The 22,963-nt window shown below is 36.6% G+C and overlaps 1 protein-coding gene across 3 annotated transcripts in view; it reads right to left on the bottom strand.

The window, feature by feature from the left end:
* The window catches only part of LOC106080926 (trehalase), a 77,749-nt gene that overhangs the window by 28,360 nt on the left and 26,426 nt on the right, over window positions 1-22,963 (bottom strand). The window contains exon 2 of one of the 3 annotated variants that reach the window (XM_059368442.1): window positions 7,994-8,014. The exons of the other annotated variants lie outside the window; for them this stretch is intronic. Coding sequence (XP_059224425.1) covers window positions 7,994-8,014 — 21 coding nt within the window. The remainder of the gene's footprint in view (window positions 1-7,993; window positions 8,015-22,963) is intronic. 3 annotated transcript variants of the gene reach the window in all.

The following is a 22,963-nucleotide window of genomic DNA, read 5'->3' as shown; positions in this document are numbered from 1 at the left end:
TTGTTGTTGTTTAATGCATTGCATTGCGATGGTTATGAGAGAGGTGGGTGGTTGGGTGGTGAGTTCTATTGTGACATTCTGAGCATTCACGAGAGTGTGATTTTGATCTTTTATGTTGTTTAATATTCATTAAAGGAAATCAAAAGTATGTACATATGTATGTAATAAAATTACCTTTACGTAGTTTGTATGTATGTGTGTATGTTTGTACTCGTATGCATATATCTTTAGTTCGAATTTAAATTGCTTGGGTTTGTTGCCTTGTTGTAACTTTTATTAAATGATTATATGCCATTGTTGTCTTAATATGTGCAAATAGGCCACACTTTTGTCATTAAGTCACTAAGTGCAGTTACTCAAGTCAATGATAAAAAAAACCCTTTCACTATCAAATAATGTCAAAGTCAAAACAGTCTGCAGTGACGCGCATAAAAGATGGGCGAATAAGGGAAAATAAACAAATTTATAATAAAGGAAAAATAATTTTTCATATATTTTTATGAAATACTAGCCGAACCGGGGACGCTACGCTGCGCCTTCTTTAACTCTCTAATATCATTTTAGGTTTGGGACTCTTCGCTTTGAATGTGTATATCGAATTCGTGCTACTGTAGCTTATGTCCGCCTGTAACGCTGAACGCCTACATTCAAATCCTGGCGGTAATATCAGACATAATTTAAAGCGGTAGTGATCCCCTGTTAATGCTGGCGACATTTGCCATGCATGGTCATGCAAAAAATTCGAAAAGCCATTCGGACTCGGCTGTAAAAAAGTCCCTTATCATTGAGTTTAAACTTGAATCGAAAAGCTTCACTGATGTGTGAGAAGTGTGCCCCTTCTCGGTTCCTGGGTAAATTTTTACTTCACTCCCAACTACCTTTCTTTTTAGTCCTATATTATTGTAATGCTAAATATTTAGAGAGACACTTGGCCCTTAATGTAAATATTCGCTTCGTGCTCTACTTTCAAATACATTTTATATGAGCCCCATAATGGCATGATCGGTAAAAAACCTTTGTTTGAGGGTGGGATGGATTCCAGGGACTTTGTCCCGAAAATGAGTATCAATTTTCCGAAAATCAATCAACTTAAACAGAAAAATAGCTTTTATATAATTGGGAGGTGTTTTCGGGTGGGGGAGTTCCCCAAACACATGGCTCTTCAATTGGATGTTAAATTCGTTTCTTTTTTCTTAAGCACCTTTTGTTTGAGCTCCATATTGTAGGGGAGGGATGGCAATTTAGACATTTCGACTCAAATATGGATATCAAATTCGTGCTGCACTCCCAAATCCATTTAATGTGAGCCCCATATTGCCATGGTCAGTAAATATGAAATGTTTGGAGGGTGTTTTGGGGCTGGGGCGGCCACCGGCACTTTGCCCTGAAAATAGATATCAAATTCGTTCTTTACTCCCAAATACCGTTGATTTGAGCTCCATATTGCCATAATCGGAAATGAAGTTCAGGTTGGGAGGCGCTTTGCTCCCAAACACTTGGCTCCAAAATTGGATATGAATTCATTTGAGTCCCATATTGTCATAATGGGTCAATCAACCTATTTGACTTATTTTTTGAAAGAAAAGTGCCACCTAGACTTGAACACAAAGTTTAATGTCATATTCGTAATCTACTCCCGAAATCTTTCATTTAAGTCCCATATAGACATGGTCGTCTAATATGCTAATTTGGGGGGCCTTGGGTGTGGGGAGTCCTCCCATTACTTGGACCTAATGTTTTATGCCATATTTGTAATCTACTGTCGAATATTTTTATTTGAGGCCCATATTGTGCCTATCGGTCCACTTTTGGTTTTGGATGGCGTTGTTGAGGTAGGGGCCGCCCCAATCCGATATATAACAATTATGTAACCTATGTTTCGATCTAGACAAACTTATACAATCTGTGAAAATTTTAAGAAAATCGGTTCAGCCGTTTTTGATTCTACGAAAAAACTAAAAACCCGAGTTCCATATAGTCATGATGGGTCATATGCCCATTTAAGGCGTTTTTGGGGGGTAGGGTGACCCTCTATACTTCGATCTAATTTTGTATACCAGATTCGTAATCTACTCCCGAATACCTTTCATTTGAGGCCCATATTGGCATGAACGCCCAATATGTCTGTTTGGGGAATTTTATGGTTTGGGGGCGGCCCGATGGGTACTTAGACCCAAATTTTAATATTCTCTTTTCCAGTACCTTTCATTTGATACCCATTATGTCCCGATCGGTCCACTTTTGATTTCGGAAATCAACAAATTATAAAGCATATTTCTTCTCCCTGACCATATTCAGGCGTTTTTGGGGTAGGGACGGCCCCACAGTTACTTGGACCACATTTTTTATATGAAATTCGTACTTTACTCCTGTATACCTTTCATTTGAGTCCCATTTTGTCCCGATCGGTCCACTTTTATTTTTGGGTAGTTGGGGAAGGTCCGCCCTCCTTCCGATATCAAAAAATTACATAGCCTATGTTAAGGAAAAAACGGGATTCAGTTTATTATAATAAATAAATTACTTTCTTCGACCAAACAACTGTTTTAAGTCAGCATGTCCGCCTATGACGCTGAAAACTTGGATTCGAATCCTGGCAAGGACATCGGAAACATGTTTCAGCGATGGTTATCCCTCCTAATGCTGGCGAAATTTGTGAGGTACTTTGCCATGCAAAAACTTCTCCTAAAAGAGGTGTCGTTCTGCGGTACGCCGTTCGAACTCGACTTTAAAAAGGAGGTCTCTTTTCATTAAGCTTAAGCTTGAATCGGACAGCATTCAGTGATATGTAAGAAGTTTGACCCTGTTTCTTAATGGCATGTTCATGGGCAAAATTTGCAATTTGCCCATAAACATGCCAGATGCTAAATATAGCACCTTTATAGTTGTAGCAACTTTTTGAAACAACGTATGTTGTTCAAGTCACGGCGAAATAAATTAGGTTTTCGAAAATGTAAAAATAAAATTCTCATTCTAAAAATAGATCTTCGGAGATTTGAATTTAAAGAGAAAATTTTAAATTAAGTTATCTCTCTCAAATAAAATTGAGAGAGCATTGTTGTTTTTTTTGTTGTCCTTCACGTTCAAAACCTTCTTCGGCATACGGCCTTCTGCAAATCCTTCTTTTGGCCATAAGAAGGGAAGGCCCTATATTTTTGGACACGCCTTGTTAAATAGCAAGGAGTAGGGAAGGTCTCTGGTATGCAAAATAAGGTCTTTTAGAAGCAGCTTTTACTCCTGAACTTTCCCTCTAAAAGTAGAAAAGACATACGATGCTCATGTTTATTCGTTGCTGTCTCAACAACGATTGAAACAAAGATAATAAGAATTTGCAAATTTGCATCTATGGATAATTTACTTATAATGGAAATTCCATTCTTGGTTTTCGAGAACAAACAAAGATTGACTTGTTGATCACAGTACTATTGAAGTCTATACACTGGAGTGGAAGCAGTGGGAAGTATATATGAAACTGCAACGTCAAGGTTGCCCATAGGTTGCGGAAACCAGGCATGTTAATTCCAAAGACTAGACAGTGATTTGGGAAGACTTATTTTTAGACGCTCAAAAAATCCTTGGCTAGCTACACGTCAGACTAACAAGGTCGCTGAGGTCTTCACCACTAACAGAATGGGAGGCGGTGAGGACTACATGGTAGCGAACACAAAGTGTTATTAAGGTTTATCTGTCTGGCCATATAGTTCCGCTATATGTATATAGCCGATTATGGTCCTATTTAAACCATATTCGGTTTCGATATTGGGAGACCTTCTGCAACTCATAGTTTACGATTTCACCGAAATCGCGTAATAAATGTGACTGTTATAGACTAAGACCCAAAAAAGGCTGATCACTATACCCACTTTCATGCTATGACCTAAAATTATCAACTAGATTCTTTAAAAAGCAGTACACCCAACTTTGGTTCAGATTATCGTTAACCGATCGCCGTTATATTTCGTATTTTGCTTATTTGGAGAAAAAGGAAAAAATGAAGGGTAGCGTTCAAAAAAAGATACGTTTGTTGTTTTATGACACTCTAGTTGTTATTGTAGCTCGGATAACGATCAACACCACAGAGATCGGAGCACAAAGTTCCAGACCTTGTGGTGCTCATAGTTATCTCAAGCCAGGGGACGCTCTAGTGTATATGTTGAGTAGAATGGACTAAAAGTATATTCCAGACCATTCGAAATGGTGATTTTTCCAGTCAATCGGTAAAATATTCTATAAAACTACAATTTCGGAGCATTTTTGGGAAACTTATGGGTCGATTATAGATTGCAACCCAAAATATTATTTACTGAATTTCATAATTTTTTGCAATTTACTGAGTAGATGTCCAAAATACTGATAGTGAATGAAATGGGCCAAAATGTCCAACTATATAAAAATTTTTATAGTTAAGTTGCCACAAGTAATATTCGCCAGTATCTCCAATGCCTGTATCTAAAAATATTCATTTTTATTTTCTCAAGTCAAGTATATGGAACTTTTTGCTGCGAATAATTACTTTTTTTCGAAAGACGTGCCCTTAACAATTAAATTAAATTATTCTCGGTCTCTAATTAAAATGCCAGTATTACTGCTGCCTTAACAATAAAATTGCAATGTCTATGATAAATCTGGAGAAATCCCCTTTCCAGTTTTGACAGTTAAAATTGATTTTTATTAGTTTCCATTTTAAAAGAAATTCAACTAGAATGTGAAAAAAAATTAAACAGCAACTTGTGGATAATTTGCATTTGCACGTGATCTCAAGATGTATCTTAAATAAAACTAAATAGAAAATAGTTTCGGTTTCTACGTATTTTTCAGCAAATAAAGCACGTGAATTGAATGTATTTTTTGTTAATTGATGATGATCATTATTTTATTAAAGGTTTCGGGATGTTGATACTGTGGTGTGTAGTACAATAGCCAAAGATTATCTTAATGAATCTGATTTCAGATTGCCACCATAGTTGTTGGAAGTTAAAACATAACGCTTCCTTCAAAATTTCGGATAATAATTGCGCCCTCTAGCGGCTCAAGAAGTCAAGATCCCAGATCGGTTTATATGAGAACTATATGAGGTTTAAACAGATTTGGACCATACTTAACATAGTTGTTGGAAGTTGAAAAAACACTTCAAGCTAAATTTCAGCCAAATCGGATGATAACTGCGCCCTCTAGCGGCTCAAGAAGTCAAGATCCGAGATCGGTTTATATGGCAGCTATATCAGGTGATGGACCAATTTAGACCATACTTAAAATAGTTGTTGGAAGTTATAACGCAACACCTCATACACAATTTCAGCCAAATCGAATAAAAATTGCGCCCTCTAGTGGCTCAAGAAGTCGAGATCTAAAATCGGTTTATATGGCAGCTATATCAAAACATTGACCGATATGGCCCATTTACAATCCCAACCGACCTACACTAGTAAGAAATATATGTGCAATATTTAAAGCACTTAGCTTTACTCCTTCGAAAGATAGCTTGCTTTCGAAGAGCAGAGCTGTCAGGCTCTGCTGGGTCTTGGATCGTCAAGGTGTGGCGGGGAACGGAGCGGCCGAACAACTGTCCAAAAATACATCGCTTATTGCCGCAGATCTTACTACGGAATCAGGGTGGACGCCTTCCACGTTGGCCGCGTTAATGGGGGCGTAGCCTGGTGCCACCGACGTAGCCACCGTAGGGGTCCCCCTTTCATTTTTGAAAGACTAATTTTAATTTGGAGCCATAGCCTTAACGTTCTGGTTGTTATTGAAAAAATATTGGGTTGCCCAAAAAGTAATTGCGGATTTTTTAAAAGAAAGTTAATGCATTTTTAATAAAACTTAGAATGAACTTTAATCAAATATACTTTTTTTACACTTTTTTTCTAAAGCAAGCTAAAAGTAACAGCTGATAACTGACAGAAGAAAGAATGCAATTACAGAGTCACAAGCTGTGAAAAAAATTGTCAACGCCGACTATATGAAAAATCCGCAATTACTTTTTGGGCAACCCAATACTTTTTATGAGAGAAATTTCGCTTAGTTTCTTAAGGCATGTTTACGTTAAATGGGAGTATGTAAAGAAAAAACCGTCCATCTAGTTAAGATTAGGATTCCGAAAAATATTTCGGTCATAATTCTTCAGATTTAGATATAGCTCCCAAAAATTTAATTTCCTCGATTTACGCTTACAAGGGCGTAGTTACCAGAATTTCCAACCAATTTGCATGCAAAACGACAGACGGATAAACGGTTCAAAAATCATTAGCGGACAGAAGGACATGATTGAACCTAATCAGGAAAAATTTCTGAGACGACACCACAGCCACAGTATTGGGAATGGAACAGTAGAAGTTTCAACCATAAATTCCAACTAAATGTGTAGTTTGCTTTCCTGTTTCATGCTAGAACCTTAAATCCTCAGCTGTATTTCTTAGAAAGTACTACATCCAACTGTGGTCGACCTGGCATCAGGGGTTAACTTTAACTGACCACCATAATATTTTTTAGGTTGCTTATTGGGATCAACAGGACAAAAATGGAAGGTATGGATTTCCTCATTTTGCAAAAAAAAAACCAGTAAGAAAAGGCAAAAATCGGGCGAAGCCGACCATATAATACCCTACACCTACCCTACAATTATAAATTCGGGCAATAGCTATATATGTATATGAGAGCTATATCTAAATCTGAACAGATTTTTTTCGAACAGATCGTTGGAAAATTGTTGTTTCGACGACCACATAAGTGAAAATCCGACGATAAATATATATGGGAGCTATATCCAAATCTGAACCGATTTTGATGAAATCTTGCAGATATGTTAAGATCAGTAACAAAACATTCCGTGTTAAATTTTGCAGATCGGTTGAAAATTGTAGTTACTACGGTCATTTAAGAGCAAATCGAGCAATACATATATATGGGAGCTATATCCAAATCTGAACCGATTTTGATGAAATCTTGCATATAAGTTGAGATCAGTAACAAACCAACCAGTGCCAATTTTTTTGCAGATCAGTAACAAAACAATCCATGCCAAATTTTGTGCAGATCGGTTGAAAATTGTGGTACCCACGGCCATTTAAGTGCAAATCGGGCAATACATATATATGGGAGCCATATCCAAATCTGAACCGATTTTGATGATACCTTGCAGATAAGATAAGATCAATTACAAACCAACCAGTGCCAACTTTTGGGTAGATCGGTTGAAAGTTGTAGGTCCTTAAGCCATAAAAGTGCATATCGGGCAATACATATAGATATGGGAGCTATATCCTAATCTGAACCGATTTTGATCAAATCTTGCAGATACGTTAAGATCAGTTACAAACCAACCAGTGCCAACTTTTGTGTAGATCGGTTGAAAATTGTGGTAACTACGGCCATTTGCAACTCGGGCAATACATATATATGGGAGCTATATCTAAATCTGAACCGATTTTTACCAAAATCAATGGCGTGTGCAAAATTTCGGGACGATTGGAAAACAAATACTTCCTGTACCTGTACGGACAGACGGACATGGCTAAATCGCATCAGAAAGTGATTCTGAGTCGATCGGTATACTTTTTAATGTACCACAGTAGTGGTGGAGGGTATAAAAAATCTTTTTTATAGCGTGGGACGGTCTAATATACATATTTGTGTTAGTCGTTGTTATGATAACTTTTCTGAGTGTTTTACAATATTTAAACTCCTCTTGTTAAAAAGAAATAGTTACGATTGCCATTTGAGATTTTGTTAAGTATGTCAACATTAATTGATTTCAAATTAAGCCACAACAAGGTAATTAGCAAGGTAATTAATACAATCGTTGGTAAACAAACAACAATTAAAATGTCTTATTGATAAACTCAATATCATTTTTAAATGCCTATTTAGTTATTTTTCATTAATGGGTCAGTGATACGCATAATATCCCTTGTCACAATGACAATGCTGCAAACAATCACCTGTATAACCTTTTTTGTGGCATGCATTGTTTGTGCTTCTACGATTTACTTACTCTTGAGGAGCTTCCGATGAACTATAAAAAAGAAAAAGATTGCGAAAAATTAATCGAAATACTATGAAATTTTCTTAAACTACTGGTATTCATCCAAAAAACATGCTTTCCCAGTGTTAGTAAATAATTTTGCATGCAAATAATAGCCAAGGCTACAGAGGCTGTGTAACGGCATTTGTTCGATTCATTCAGTCAAAACATCTGATTTCACTTCACACAATCTGTGAAAGAAATCCATAGATAAAAATTTTTAATAAAAAATTTTCACTTAAGCACATTCAAATGATAATTTCCAAGCTTAAAAGCTTGTCTGGAAAGTGGAAATTAAGAATCTCACTAGAATTTTAGTTATGGAATTTTTAATTTACAATAAAGGCTCATAGAAAGAACACAAACTGCAAACGACGTGTTCAGTGTTTCAACAGCACATGCGAAAACAAACTTTTTGTAGGTGCTTCTTTCTCAGTCATATGCATGTGTGCAGAATGCAATTTCAGGAATTCAACAAATTTACTACGACGAGCACTATTCAATAATTAAAGCAAAGTATGTATGTATGTATGTATGTGTGCGGTATGTCTTGTTTGTTGAAGGAAAAGATCATTGTACTACGGAAATACAATACATATGTATTCATTCATCATGTTTCTCAATAATGCTGTCGCTTACTGTGGCTCTTGCCATTACACACTAAACTACGTATAATTAATATTACACACGTATTTTTATCGCAAACAATTAATTTAAAAAAAAATAATAATAATACAAACAAGTAAAAAAGTGTTAAGTTCGTCCGTGCGGAACTTTGGATACCCAACACCATGGATAAATTAACCATACTCTTTTATAGCAACTCCACTACCATATCCATAGTAATGGTGGCTGGTCTATTTCTTTTTTGATTCCATTCCCCAGAACTGGGAAATTTGGGGTATTAAGACTCTGAATTGAAAGATCGGTCTATATGGCTGCTAGTCTGATAGTTTGATGCGGGCCATATGTTGTTCGAATGACGGAGGCTTAATACAATTCACTGTGTAAAATTCCACCGAAATTGGGTAATAAATTCAGCTTTAATGGGCTGAAGACCCTTAATCAGCAGATCGGTGTATATGGCAACTATATCTGAATAGAGACCGATCTGAAAACCAGTAAGGAAAGGGAAAATTCTAGCGGTGCCGACTTCAAACTACGCTACACCTACACCATAGGTACAAAGTATCAGCTATATCTAATTCTGAACCACTTTTGATGGACCTCGGTGGATGTTTTTAGATGGGTTATTAAACAATCCAAGCAAATCCGATTTCGAGCAAATATATTCAAACTGTTATAAATACGGTGGACAAATTACAACATTATTGCAAATCTGACGACCATATATATGGGAGCTATATCTAAATTTGAACCGATTTCTAGCAAACTTCTTAGATATTATGGAAGTCGTCGGGGAAAGCGCTATACGAAATTTTGGAAAGATTGGTCAATAAATGGGCTTGCAGTATCTCTATTAATGAAAATCGATTTCAATGAAAATCTGGCGATATATACATCGGTCAAAAAAAGTATTCATCATTCAATGTTTTTTTTTTTTAATAAGTCTACAAAAGACAATTGGGATAAAAACATATTAAACTAATGATGCAGTAGTGCTTGTGTGATATATATGTACACAATTTCATTGTTTTTAAAGAAAAAAATAGTATTTATTGGAACAAAAAGGGCCATTTTACAGCTGAACACAAAAAATTAAACAAAAAAAGTATTCATCATTGCAAAAAAACAAAAAAATAAATAACATAATTTAAAAAAATTAATACTTTGTTATTCGACCACCGCGTCTTATAACTTCTTTTAAACGGTTTGACATCGATTGGACTAATTAAGCGGTTATATTTTGGTCTATATTAGTCCATTCCTCCATTATCACCTGTTGCATTTGACTCTTGCTCGAAAAATTGCGCGTTCTCAATTTGCGTTCGAGATGTTCCCAAAGATGTTCAATTGGGTTCAAGTCGGGACTTTGAGGAGGAGTTTTAATGACTTTGGGGCAGTTATACAGCATCCACATCTTGGTATTTAAAACAGAATGTTTGGGGTCATTATCTTGATAATATTGAAAGTTATTACCAAGCCCAAGTTTTACAGCACTATCTTTTAAATTCCTCTTTAAAATGTCAATGTAATACTTATGATCCATTACTCCATTAATAATTTCAAGATTTCCCGCTCCTGAAGCCGCCATACACCCCCAAACCATTAAACCACCTCCACCATGTTTTACAGTAGCAACTGTGTTTCGTTCTTCAAGCTCTGTATTTGGTTTTCTGTACACTATGACCTTTCCATCGCACCCAAAAAGATTAAACTTGCTCTCGTCTGCAAAAATGACTGTTTTCCAAAATGATTCGGGCTGTTTTACATACATTTTTGCGAAGTTTAGCCTTTTCACTCGGTTTATTTTATTTATAAAGGGCTTCTTACGTGCAGTTCTTCCTCTGTAACTATGCCTTTTGAGTGTATTTCGAATTGTTTGTGTAGTAACTTCCTTCCCTAAATATTCCATAGTGTTTTTACGAAGAATGGTCGCATTTGTCTTCGGAGTTTTCTGAACTTGCCGCACTAGCCAACGCACATCTCCAACTGAAAGTGCTTTTGGTCGACCAGATCTTGGTTTATTGTCAACAGTTTTCGTTTCTGTCCACTTTCTGATGATGGATTGTATAGTAGATCGTGGTCTATTCAATATTTCACTGATAGTTTTTTGAGTTAAACCATTCCTGTGGTGTTTTATTATCAAAACTTTTACCTCATCAGAAACCTCGTTTTGCTTAGACCCATTTTGACAAAAACTATATTTTCAATGAAATTAAATATTTGCTGTCAAGGGCAAAGCCTCCTTTACTAAATAAAACAGAAAAGGGGGATTCCCAAATAATATTTGAATTTGACTTTGATGATAGCACATCAATGATGAATACTTTTTTTGTTCTGTTTTTGGTGTTATTATATAAAATTGCATTTTTTGCGCTAATTAAATTTATTTTTTGAATTTATTTTAAAACATATTACGAAAAATAAACTATTGCATAAAACTGCATTATTTGTTTACTTTAAATTTTCTTCAATTACCCAAAATAAGTGAATTTATTATCAATTTTGCTAATGATGAATACTTTTTTTGACCGCTGTATATAAATGGGAGCTATATCTAAATCGATTTCTATGAAATTCACCAGTAATTTTGAGAGTCATTAGAAAATCCTTCCTGCCAAATTTCGAGAGAATCGGTCAAAAATGACCATTTTATTGCATTATTTCTCAAAACCAGACGAACATATACGTAGGAGCTATTTCTAAATCTGAACCGATTTTGACAAAATTTATTAGATATTGTGGAAGTCGTCGAGGAAAGCGTTGTACAAAGTTTTGAGAAGATTGGTCAGTGGCTGTAGGAGTGGAAATCGGGCGATATATATATATATGAGAGCTATATCTAAATCTGAACCGATTTCAATGAAATTCACCAGTAATATCGAGAGTCATTAGAAAATCCTTCCTGTCAAATTTCGAGAGAATCGGTTAACAAATGACCATTTTATTGCATTATTTCTCAAAATCGGACGAACATTTACATGGAAGCTATATCTAAATCTGAACCGATTTTTTCCAATTTGAATAGGCTTCGTCTCTAGGCCGAAAAACATGTCTGTACCAAATTGAAAACTTCGACCTGTAGTTTGTACACAAATTAACATAGACAGACAGACGGACAAACAGACAGACAGACGGACATAGCTAGATCGAATCAGAAAGTGATTCTGAGTCGATCGGTATACTTATCAATGGGTCTATCTCTCTTCCTTTAGGGTGTTACAAACAAATGCACGGGAGGTTTAAAACAACTCACTGAATCAAATTTCAGAGAAATCTGCTAATAATTGCGGCATTTATGGGCTTAAGACCCTTAATGGGCAGATCGGTCTATATCGCAGCTATGTCTTAATATAGTTCGATCTGAACCATATTTGGATTGGATATCGGGAGGCTTTAAGTTATTAAGTATTTCAAATTTTAGCGAAATCGGATAATAAATAAAGCTTTTATCGGCTTCGGTCCCTCTATCGGCAGATCGATCTATATGGAAGCTATATCTAAATATAGTCCGATCTGAACCATATTTGGATCGAATTTCGGAAGGCTTAAAACAACTCACTGATTCAAATTTCAGCGAAATCGGATGATAATTGCTTTTATGGGCTTAATACCCTAAATCGGCAGATCGGTCTTTATGGCAGCTATATCCAAATATGGTCTGATTTGGCCTGTTCAAGAACAAAAATACGTATCTGTGCCAAATTTCAGCTTAATTTTTGAAGGCTGTAGAGTGTATACAACAGACGGACGGACAGACACACGGACATTGTTAAATCGGCTTAGAATTTTACGTAGATCCAAATTATATACATTTTGTAGGGTCGGATATAGAGCTGGCAAACTATCGATAATCGCAACATTTGATAAATAAATATCGATAGTATCGATACTATCGTTAATTTCCCATCACCTATATTTCAAACGAAAATGGGAAGTAAAAATCAGGAGATTAATTTATATACCAAGGTTAATAAAGTCAGTTGGAAGTCATGAGAAAAATCATAGTACGAAATATTAGCCTAATCGGATGAAATTTGCGCCCTCTATAGGCGCTATGTATCTTAAAGGAAACATTAGTGTTGCATTGCTTATTTTTGTTTAGTTTTACAAAAAACTTGACTTTTGCGATAGTATCCATCGGGAAAAGTTCAATCGATCAAAAAATTAAATATCGATAGTGCCATCGATATTTTGCCAGCTCTACCTCTATAGGCGCAATGTATCTACAGTGTCGGAAAAGGATAAAGGATACATTCAGTGTCGGGTTGCTTATTTTAGTTAAGTTTTGCAAAAAAATTAACTTTTGCGATAGTATCCATAGGAGAAATATCTATCGATATTCTGTCAAAAATTTAAATATTGATAGTGCCATCGATATTTTGCCAGCTCTAGTCGGAAACGGATATTTCGATGTGTTGCAAACGGAATGACTAAATGAATATACCCCCTATCCTATGGTGGTGGGTATAAAAAAATAAAATAAAAAACATAAATGGCAAATATAGACTTGCAAATAGAAAATATAAATAACATTAAAAATTCAAATGTTTGTTTTGCCATAATCTGTACTATGAATTTTTGCCAAGAGATTGTCTAGTTTCGGTTTTTTTTGTTCAGGTGTGTTATCGATAATTGGTATCACACATACTCCACTCTTCCGCCAATATAAAGGAAAATGTGACACTTTACAATATGAGTAATTAGTAGATCTCAAATAAAATCAACTGTATTACTTTGATACAAAGATACCGCAATTAGAGCGTCGGTTGTTTTATCAAAACACAAAATTTTATTTTTCTAATTGAGAGAGTAGGTTAGGTTAAAAAGAGGGTTCATATATTAATGCGCCCCATGCCACTATGGACATAAGAGTGTCCCAAAAAACAAAAAGTATTGCTTTTGAAACTCATTCCTTCCATATTGTTTCCTTTTCATCCTAATAAGCGAAATACGAAATATTATGGTGATCGCTTAAACCCGTACCAAATAATGGATGTAGTGCTTTCTAAGGATTCCAGATAAGTACTTAGTTCAATGCAACAAATTGGTAAACCAAGTACACAATTTAAAGTAATTTATTATAAAAATATGATCCACTGTCGTTGCTGTGATAAAATGTATGGTTCGACTGAGAAATTTCTCTTGATTCGGCTCAGCCATGTCCGTCTGTCAGCGTATCCTTTTTGTGCCGCTTCTACGTCTGTCGTTTCTTTTTTGCAGTCAATGTGGAGATCGCATTTGTTGACCAATCATCACAAAATTATGTAAAAATGGTCTTTAACCGATCTCCTTAACATTTAGTGTTTCTGTTGCCTTATTGGTATCAAAAGGAAAATAATGGAGGTTATACTTTTCTCTATTTGCAAAAAATGGTTCTCCTTTATAGTGTGGGACGGAAAAAGTCCATTAACTTTCTCTCCATGACCTAAGCCATTGGTTTGTTGTGGGCCCTAGATACTAAAAAATAACCTTGGAAAAGAAAACTAAGTCAGGAATTCCGTATTACTAACAAAATCCCTAATAGTTCTCCATTCCATGCCCCTAAGTCGGCTCATGTCCGGTGTCCCCACGTAAAAGACGACGTCTTATAGCCGTGAAAGCCGGATAATGACAAGGGAAATGCTCCAACGTCTCATCGTCTTTCCAACATGCCCTACATATGCTATAACTTGCTGCATCTATTCTGCATATGTGCGCTCGTAGTTCTATGTGCCCCGAAAGGGAACACAGTCTGGTAGCCTGGTATTCTCACAATCCGGATCTCCCCATAGAATTTTTGTCGTCCCACCAACCGTTTCACTGTTCGTCGGCCATATCCTTAACTCGGTCTGTGTCGCCCCGAAAGGCTTGGGATTAACCAAGTTTATTGACGAAAATCGCCTTGTGTACACGCTTATTCCGCCATGGGCTGACACCCAAACCATGCGGATCATGTCATCCTTAGAGAAGGTGTTAATCTTCTTCTTGTACTCCAAGACTGTTCGTGACCGTCCTGGTTGTACGTAACAGCCCTGATGGCCTGTTTACTGTGCATGAAGATGTCCGTACTCACGCATTCCATGATCGCCCGGATCTCCGCTTGCAGGACCGTATTATTATGGTCAGACTGTTGTGAACAGATCTCAGTCCCTGGGTTCTCAATGTAGAATCCTCAAGACCACTCTGTCTTCTAGCTTTCATCCATCCGTGTACCATGAACTTCCAGATGGCATCGTTAATCCAAGACTACCAGCAGTGCTTCACACTCGACTTCAAGTGTCATGACAGGTATCGGAACGGAAACGTTTTCTATTCCATCCAAGTCTCAAGTGTAACCTGCAGTTATCCTCTATGTATTCTCTTATCGCCTTAAGTCTTTTAGCCACATTGGCAAATTCACACTTCATCCACATACCTTCGGGTCGGATATCTAGATTAGTCTCCAGTGCTCTAATAGGCGTTGTGGCTACCATAGCGCAGAGCTTAAAATGTCCGCCTACGGCACTAAACGCTTGGGTTCGAATCCTGGCGAGAATATGAGAAAAAAATTTTACCGGTGATTATCTCTTCCTAATGATGGCGACAATAGCGAAGTACGACGTCATGTAAAAACTTCTCTTAGACTTTAATCGGACAGCACTATGTGAGAAGTTCGCCTTAATGTTATGTTCATGGACATATTTGCATTTTGCCCTAGTGGGTGTTGTTTTCATCGTCTCTTTTATGCCAAGACAACATATTCTCTGAACTTGTTGTACGTTGCACTTTTTCTCCATCACAGTCCACAAACTACTGAGGCGTAAGAAAGTATTGGTCTAATCATGCTCCTGAAAAGCCAGAGGACTTTCCTAGGATTCAGGCCCCATTTCTAGCCTACGGTTCATCTACATAATGTCCAACATCTGTGAGCCTTCTCGGTACGCTCCCGAATGCGACACTTCCATTTCAAGAAATCGTCCTATAAAGCAAACGTGCCACGTCACCTTCATCTTTCTCGTAAACAGGCAGATTTCAGTCTTCTCAGGTCTAACCTTGGGGATTTGGTTTCTTCAAGACCCTTTCGGCCTTTCTGCATAGCTGATTTCCATGCCTACCCCTTAGGAGTATTATAACATAGTCCGTGTAGCAGACGGGTTCAAAGCCCTCGTCAAACAGCATCCGTGATAGGTTATTGACCGTGATCACCCATATGAGCTGCGATAAATTTTGTTTGTCTTCCCTTGTTTAAAACCCAATTTGTTGATCCGCACATTGTTTAAAACATCCTTAATGTCAATGCATACCGCCAATATGTACGTCTAGGCATCGAAGGATTCTTCTATTTTATTCACAACCTCCAGACTCCACCGGTCTTCCCTTGACATAGGCATTCTGCTTGAATTTGAGCAGTTGTTCTACTCCTTATCATGGTGTCCACAATACGTTCCATGGTTTTATGTAGAAAAGACGTAAGGTTTATAGGTCTGTAGTAGGCTGTTGGTGTCGCATAACTTGCCTTGCTGGGGTTGTGTATAAATACAACCCCTACCGGGCTCTCGGAGTATATGCAATTCCTAGGCATGCTGCGAAAATAGTGACCAGATAGCACACCAGATAGTCAATCAACTTTGTAGTAACGCCGGAAATATTCGATTAGGTCCGGATGGCTTATTTAGGCTTTCTTAACCATAAAGTCCGTAATGATAAACCTTCGCTCAACTCTATTGGTCGAAGATTCCATTGTCTCTGTGAGTTCTTCGTATACTGTGCGTTTCCATCGAAAACCACAACATGTCCTCCGTTGCTTCTGCCCTCACTCCCATGTCGTCTACTAACGTTTCAGTTTGCACATGGATTTTTGAGAGAAACTTTTTAAACTTGGCAGCGTCATTAATACTATCGAGCTGTTCGCCAAAAAGCTTCCAGAATGCCCGTTTATTCCTTCTGCCGTGTGTAATAAACCCAATCCCAATAAACTGCCGTTCTTTTACGATGTGCTCTGTTATAAAGTCTGCGGTCCTCTTTCCCAATATTTAGTGCCAAAACTTGTTGTGTTTTGTTTTAGTACTAAGTAGACAAGCCGTGAAGGGCAAAAAATGTTTCCATTGCAGTCCAGTTTTTTTTTTGCCATGCGGCTGCACTATATAGTACTAAAATAGTACATAGCTAGTATGTAATAACTTTCTTGCCTAGTTTGATTTAGTTGCTAAATAAAAGAGAACTAGGGTGGCGTATAAGTTAGTCATAGTGAAATTATGTATACGACACATGGACCATATGCCATATCAACTATTCTGGGATCTTGATTTTTGAGCCCTTAACGGGGCAATTCCTTTCCGATTTGGCTGAAATTTTGTATGAGATATTCTGTTTGGCTACCAATAACTGTGCCAAGTATGGGTTAAATCAGTTCGTTACCTGTTATAGCCGCCATATAAACCTGTCTCGGACCTTGACTTATTTAGCTCCTAGAGGGCCCAATTCTTATCTGATATTAATGAAATTTTGTGTGAAGTGTTTTGTATTGACGACCAATAGCTGTGTTAAATATGATTCAAATAGGTCCATAGCCTGATATAGCTCCCATATAAACCGATCGGCCGATTGAGCCTTTAAAAGGCGCAATAACTGTACGATTTGGCTAATATTTTGCACAATGATATCTCCTATGACTTCCAACATACGTGTTATGTATGAGCCCGATTCCGTCTATAATCTGACATAGGTTCCATATAAGCCGATCTCCCGTTTGCACTTCTTGAGCCCCTAGAGGGCTTAATTCTTATCCGATTTGGCTGAAATGACTTCTACTATGGTCATCAACATCCAAACCAAGTATGACCCGAATCGGCCCATAACCTGATATAGCAATTTTTAGCCTTTGTCCATTGTTTGCTTAAAAAAAAATACGAGACAAAGAACTTGACAAATAAGATAAATTCGGCCCGGACGAACTTAGCACGCTTTTCCTTGTTATAATCCTACATCGTTTTTGATATTTTATTGAATAACATTTTTTTTTCTTAATTTTTGCTTTAAAAATAAAAAAGAAGTTGCACATGGAAATGGATTATTTTTAGTAAGTACAAGATTTTTCACTATTGTTGTTGTGACAAAACCGTAATCACAAGAGTGTACAAGAAACGTGTCTACATTAAGTTGTACCACAATTGCAATTTTCAAACAAATATTTACAAAACCAAAACTAAGTCCATCCTAGAAATTACATGAAAGTAATCACAAAAAATATTCAAAGTGTTTTTTTTTGTCAAAGAATGAAAGTAATATGAATTTGATGAAAATATTTTTTTTTTAACTCATAAAATCTCTAAACATTTCCCTTTATAATGTAACATTTCGCTTTACCACTGGCTGGCCACTTGTTACACCCTAATATCAGTTTATTGTCTATTGTGAATTGCGACTGTATAGTTGACACCATAAATTGATTCCACTCAAATCAATGCACGACAATAATAGCATCAACAACAACAATTGCCAGTTGACTGTGCAAAAATTTGCATATCCATGTGTAGCCTTATACGCCAGATATTTTTTTTTACACTTAATGTGATGCTCTGCTCTTTTTTTGGTTCAAATGACTTGAAGTCACGTTTGCGGTATTTACTTTGTATGTATGTTAGTATAATGGGCTACAATTGTAAGCGTTTGAATGTTTTGTATGTGTATGACGTGGTGCTAGTAATTGTTTCTTTTTTATCACTTGTGATCACATTTCATTTTTGTCAGTCTTATCAACTGATGAGCAACAAACAGCTCAATGAGAGAGTGAGCTAAAGGAGAGAGTTTATGTAAATGACTAAATCTAAGTGAAGGGGTTGCAATAGAGTGTCTGTGGTGGACTTTTACAATTACTAAACTAAAAAAAGCACATGTGAAAAAGAAGAAGAAGAATTTGCAGACCACTAACTCAAGGTCATTTCAATGAAGTGTTAGAGGAAAATCACTTCTATTTTGGTATCTTGTTATGATATGTACAGTGTACATTATACACACTGGTTATACGTATCTCGATATTTTAGTCTGCTCTAAACAAACGTCAATAGATTGTTATCTCTCTGTAATAACTATTTAATGTCGTTGGTTGTTGTTATCAAATCAACACCTATTACAATAAAACGACTTAAATATTTATATACCCATGAACATGCATGGTACATACAGCCAACTAATGACGTTAGTTTTCCTAATATAGAGTTAAGTTTTTTCTAAGTATAAGAGGACATGTGTCATAAATAAACCGCGTACACTGTGTTGCATTTTAGCAGAGGTAGTGAGGTTGGCGATTAAGCAAAAGAACTTAAGAATTCTGCAAAATATATATAAAAACACATTGTTGATTCATATTTTCGTTTATGAATTGGCAAAGCGAAAGATTTCCTTAGCCTCATACTCAAAAATTGGTAGCATATTGATGTATGAGGAACATAAAGGGATTTTTTATTTTATTTTCAGAATTTTGTAATTTTAAAGCCCTATTCAATAAAGTTACAATAAGCACTACTCTTAAAAATAAAACTTCTTTAATCAATTATATGAAATATAAAAATAGGTAACTTAAGCTAAATTATAAGATAATTTGCAGTGTGTAAATTTCTATAAAATCTAGTAGTTTTTAACAAGGAGTTATTTAATTTTATTATTATTATGATTATTATTATTTTTTTATTTATTTTTGTTATGAAAATAACGATAATCAGAACCAAAAAGAAAAAACGAAAGGAAAACATGAAAAAAAAAAACGGAGAAAAAAAAAATAAAAGAGAAATCATCCTTCCAAGTTTTTTGCCTGTTAGGGCGAGATCATTTAATTTTACATTTTTTTTTTTTTTGTTTCTCTTTCGGGACGAGCCCAATGATCGGAGATGCAAATGGAAAGCCAATGATAGCAACACACACCAACCACTATGGGACGCGTTTCGTCTTTGGTTAGAAGACTTTTTAACCATATTAGGTGTGATGGCTTCAAGGATCGTGCGTTGATATGTTGTATTTGAAATTGCGAAAACGCTTCTATGATATGATTACCACATTAACCAAGCTCGACAAGCCTGCTAATTAGTTGTACTTCTTCCAATGCATTTATTTTTGTGTAATGGCAGACATTCTGTCTGCGGTAAATTACACTTCTTCCGTATCACAAATGATTTTGATCATCTGTTGGAAGTTGTATTGATGGCTTCAAACGCTAAGACAACGGCTGTTGCTCCGTGTGCCCACGTTCGAATCCTGTCCGGGCTCTGCCAAATTTTTCATTTTCAAGTTTTTTGCCTGTTAGGGCGAGATCATTAAATTTTACATCCTATTGTATCTCATCAAAGTCTCGAAGAAGTTTTTTTCGATATGTATCATTGACATAATTGAAAACACGCAAGGAGTTAGGAAGTAAATTAAATTGACGTGCTACTCTTATAGGAAACATCCCATCCATATGGGGTTGAACTCTTGGTATGAGTATTAGAGTGAGAAAATAAGAACATAATTCCCAGAAATATTGGATCACGGGATTTAAAGATTTTGTAGAACATAATCAGATTTCTTCATTTAACAAAATCATTAAAGGAACTACCAAGAAAACTTGTAACAAACGGGGAAGCATGATCGAATAACCTGCAAGAAAAAATGTAGCGTAATACTCTATTCAAAGCAAGTTTAACTTTCAACATGTTACATGCAGTGGTGCCAGAATATACCTCAAGACAGTACAGGAGATATGGCATTATAATAGCATGAACCAGTCGTTCCTTAATATATCGAGGTAACACCAAGTCTGTCCCATAAAGCTGGCGCAAGTCAAGAGTTATCTTGGCGACAATATTATCAATGTGCAAATCGAATGACAATTTATCATCCAAAAGTATACCCAAGCACTGAATATTAGAGACAAATCCTATTTCGTCCCCATTATATACCAGCCTCACGCCTGGAGTATCATTCGTTCCGAAGAATAGAGCCTAAGTCTTTGGCGCATTCACAGACAAACGATTCGCAGACATCCATGAAGCCAAGGAAGACAAGGCCAAATCAATCTTTGATTGAAGAACGTTCAAGGAGCGACGGTTACCTACAAACCCAATCTGAACATCATCCGCATATGCATATGGGGCACACCAATTCTCTATGGAGTTAAATAAATCGTTCAAAAACAACCGAGTACAGATCCCTGAGGAACTCCGCTTTTAACCGGCAGCGTAGATGAAGTTATGTCACCTATCTGCACAAATTGCTTTCTATCAACCAAATAGGAAAACAAAAGTTAACTCAAGTTGATCGCTTCTACTAAGAACGTAAACTGTGGACAGCTTCTTAATCAGGACGAAGTGATCCACCCGATCGAAGGCCTTCTCTAGATTCAAGGAGAGTAAGATACAGAAATTGTGACCAGTCACGCAATTCCGAATTTGGTCGGTAGGCCCTAAAAGCAACATGAACGTCCCTCAACCCTTCCTGAATCCGCATTGGTAATCATGTAAAAGCGAACTGCGCTCAATGTGGGTCACAAGCTGTTTCTTCAAATCATGTTCCACTACCTTCGAAAGCACCGGCAGTAATACTATAGGTCTATATTCCGATATATTACCAGTGCTGCTCTTTTTCCTTATTGGGTTAATCCTAACAATCTTCCAGTTGTTTGGAAATGTGGAGGTCATGCTTATGTTATTTACCAAAAAAAGAAGAAAATTGGAAATAAATGGGAAAATTATTCTAAAAAACTTCATCGGGAACCCATTACACCCAGCGACATTAGATTTAACTGACATAAAAGCATCAAAACAATTCATCGGGAGTAATGCTGCTAAAAGAAAGGCCATAATTACCAGCGAAACGCAGAAATTCTGACACATCGTCTTGTACATCAGATTAGTTGTCTACAAGTGAACGGTTCATATCATTGAGTACCATGGGAGAGTTGCCAGTAGTAACTGAGGAACTGGTCTTGAGAAGTCCATTATCTCTAATGACTTTCCATAAACCCTTATAAGTACTACAACTATTAAACAGAGCACGATGCACATTCTTCTTGATCCTTCTTTTCACTCTCTTAGCGCGGTTTCTCAGATTGCAGTATGTTCGCCAGTTATCATCGAAGAAAACCTTTATATGCCAAATCCGCCATTGACTGCTGAAACCTGACCTCAGGACACTTGATCCAATTGTCCGAATCGTATTATTTCACAAACATCTTCTTCCTAAAAACGGAATGAATCGTATTTAAGCCGTACTCTAATGACTCAAGTTGATCATTAACATCAGTACTCGAAAACATTCGTTCAAGCCTAGCTTCACCGAATCTGTTATAATCAAAAGAACTCACAAAATTCATCATTTCTCCCCACAGAGATGTTGAGAGAGATATATACAAAGGCATGCTTTGATATATTATGGCAAATAACTTGGCCGGTAAGGCACAAATATTGCGGTTGTGACAGCAAAAAGTAATCAACCAACGAGGTAAATTGATGGAAAACATCAAAATGAGTCGGGTAGCTGTAATGGGAAACAGACACTCCCATTCTGTTGCAGGACTGCCTTATGTAGCAGCGATGGAGGGATCAAAAAGATTTCTGTTGAAATCGCCCATTATCACAATATTCCTATATGGAACAAGAAGGCTGGATATTTCGTATTCAAAACAATCGAAATTGCCATTCGGTAGGTAAACTACACCTACTAAAATTCCTCTTGAAGCAGTAATAACCTCAATAAATAAACTTTCTACCGCTCCATAATTCGACCCCGAGTAAACGACATTGTATTTCAATTTTTTTTAAATAGGCAAGGCCACACCCCCTCCTCTTCTGTCAGGGCGATCGTTCCTAATATTGGAAGAATTAGAGCCGGTTTCTCATACTCAATTTACAGTTTTTATACTTCTTATTAAGGGAATTTGTTGTTCTGAATATATGGTTATTGCTCGCCTTATCGATAAACCTTAACCGGCAGATGAGTGCCGGTTAGTGACTTATCTACCTGATAAATTCAAAGAGATGGTATTATACAATGAGCGTTTTTTTTTTGTTTAGCGATTGCTGCGTAATATAAGGTGTGTTCACGAACTTTAAAAAGGTAAAAATAAATATTTGAAATAGAGTAAGAAATTTCTGCTGGGGGAAACAACTCCAGCAGAAATTTGTAACCTCTCATTTATAAAACTTTCCAAATGTTTTTCGCTCTCCCGTTCCCTCGTACTGGCAAAGGATCAACTTTCACATTTTTGAGTACGCGAATACTCTTATCTTCAAAGTAACCTTAAAAGTGTACGAGAAAACCAAAATTTTTAAATGAAGGTTTAAGCGTTAAGCTTTTTTAGCGTTGCATTGAAAAATGCAGCTC

Source organism: Stomoxys calcitrans, chromosome 5 (assembly GCF_963082655.1).
Source record: "Stomoxys calcitrans chromosome 5, idStoCalc2.1, whole genome shotgun sequence".
In the NCBI taxonomy this organism is placed as follows: domain Eukaryota; kingdom Metazoa; phylum Arthropoda; class Insecta; order Diptera; family Muscidae; genus Stomoxys; species Stomoxys calcitrans.
The sequence above is the reverse complement of the archived record's forward strand: the minus strand, read 5'-3'. Positions and strand labels throughout refer to the sequence as shown.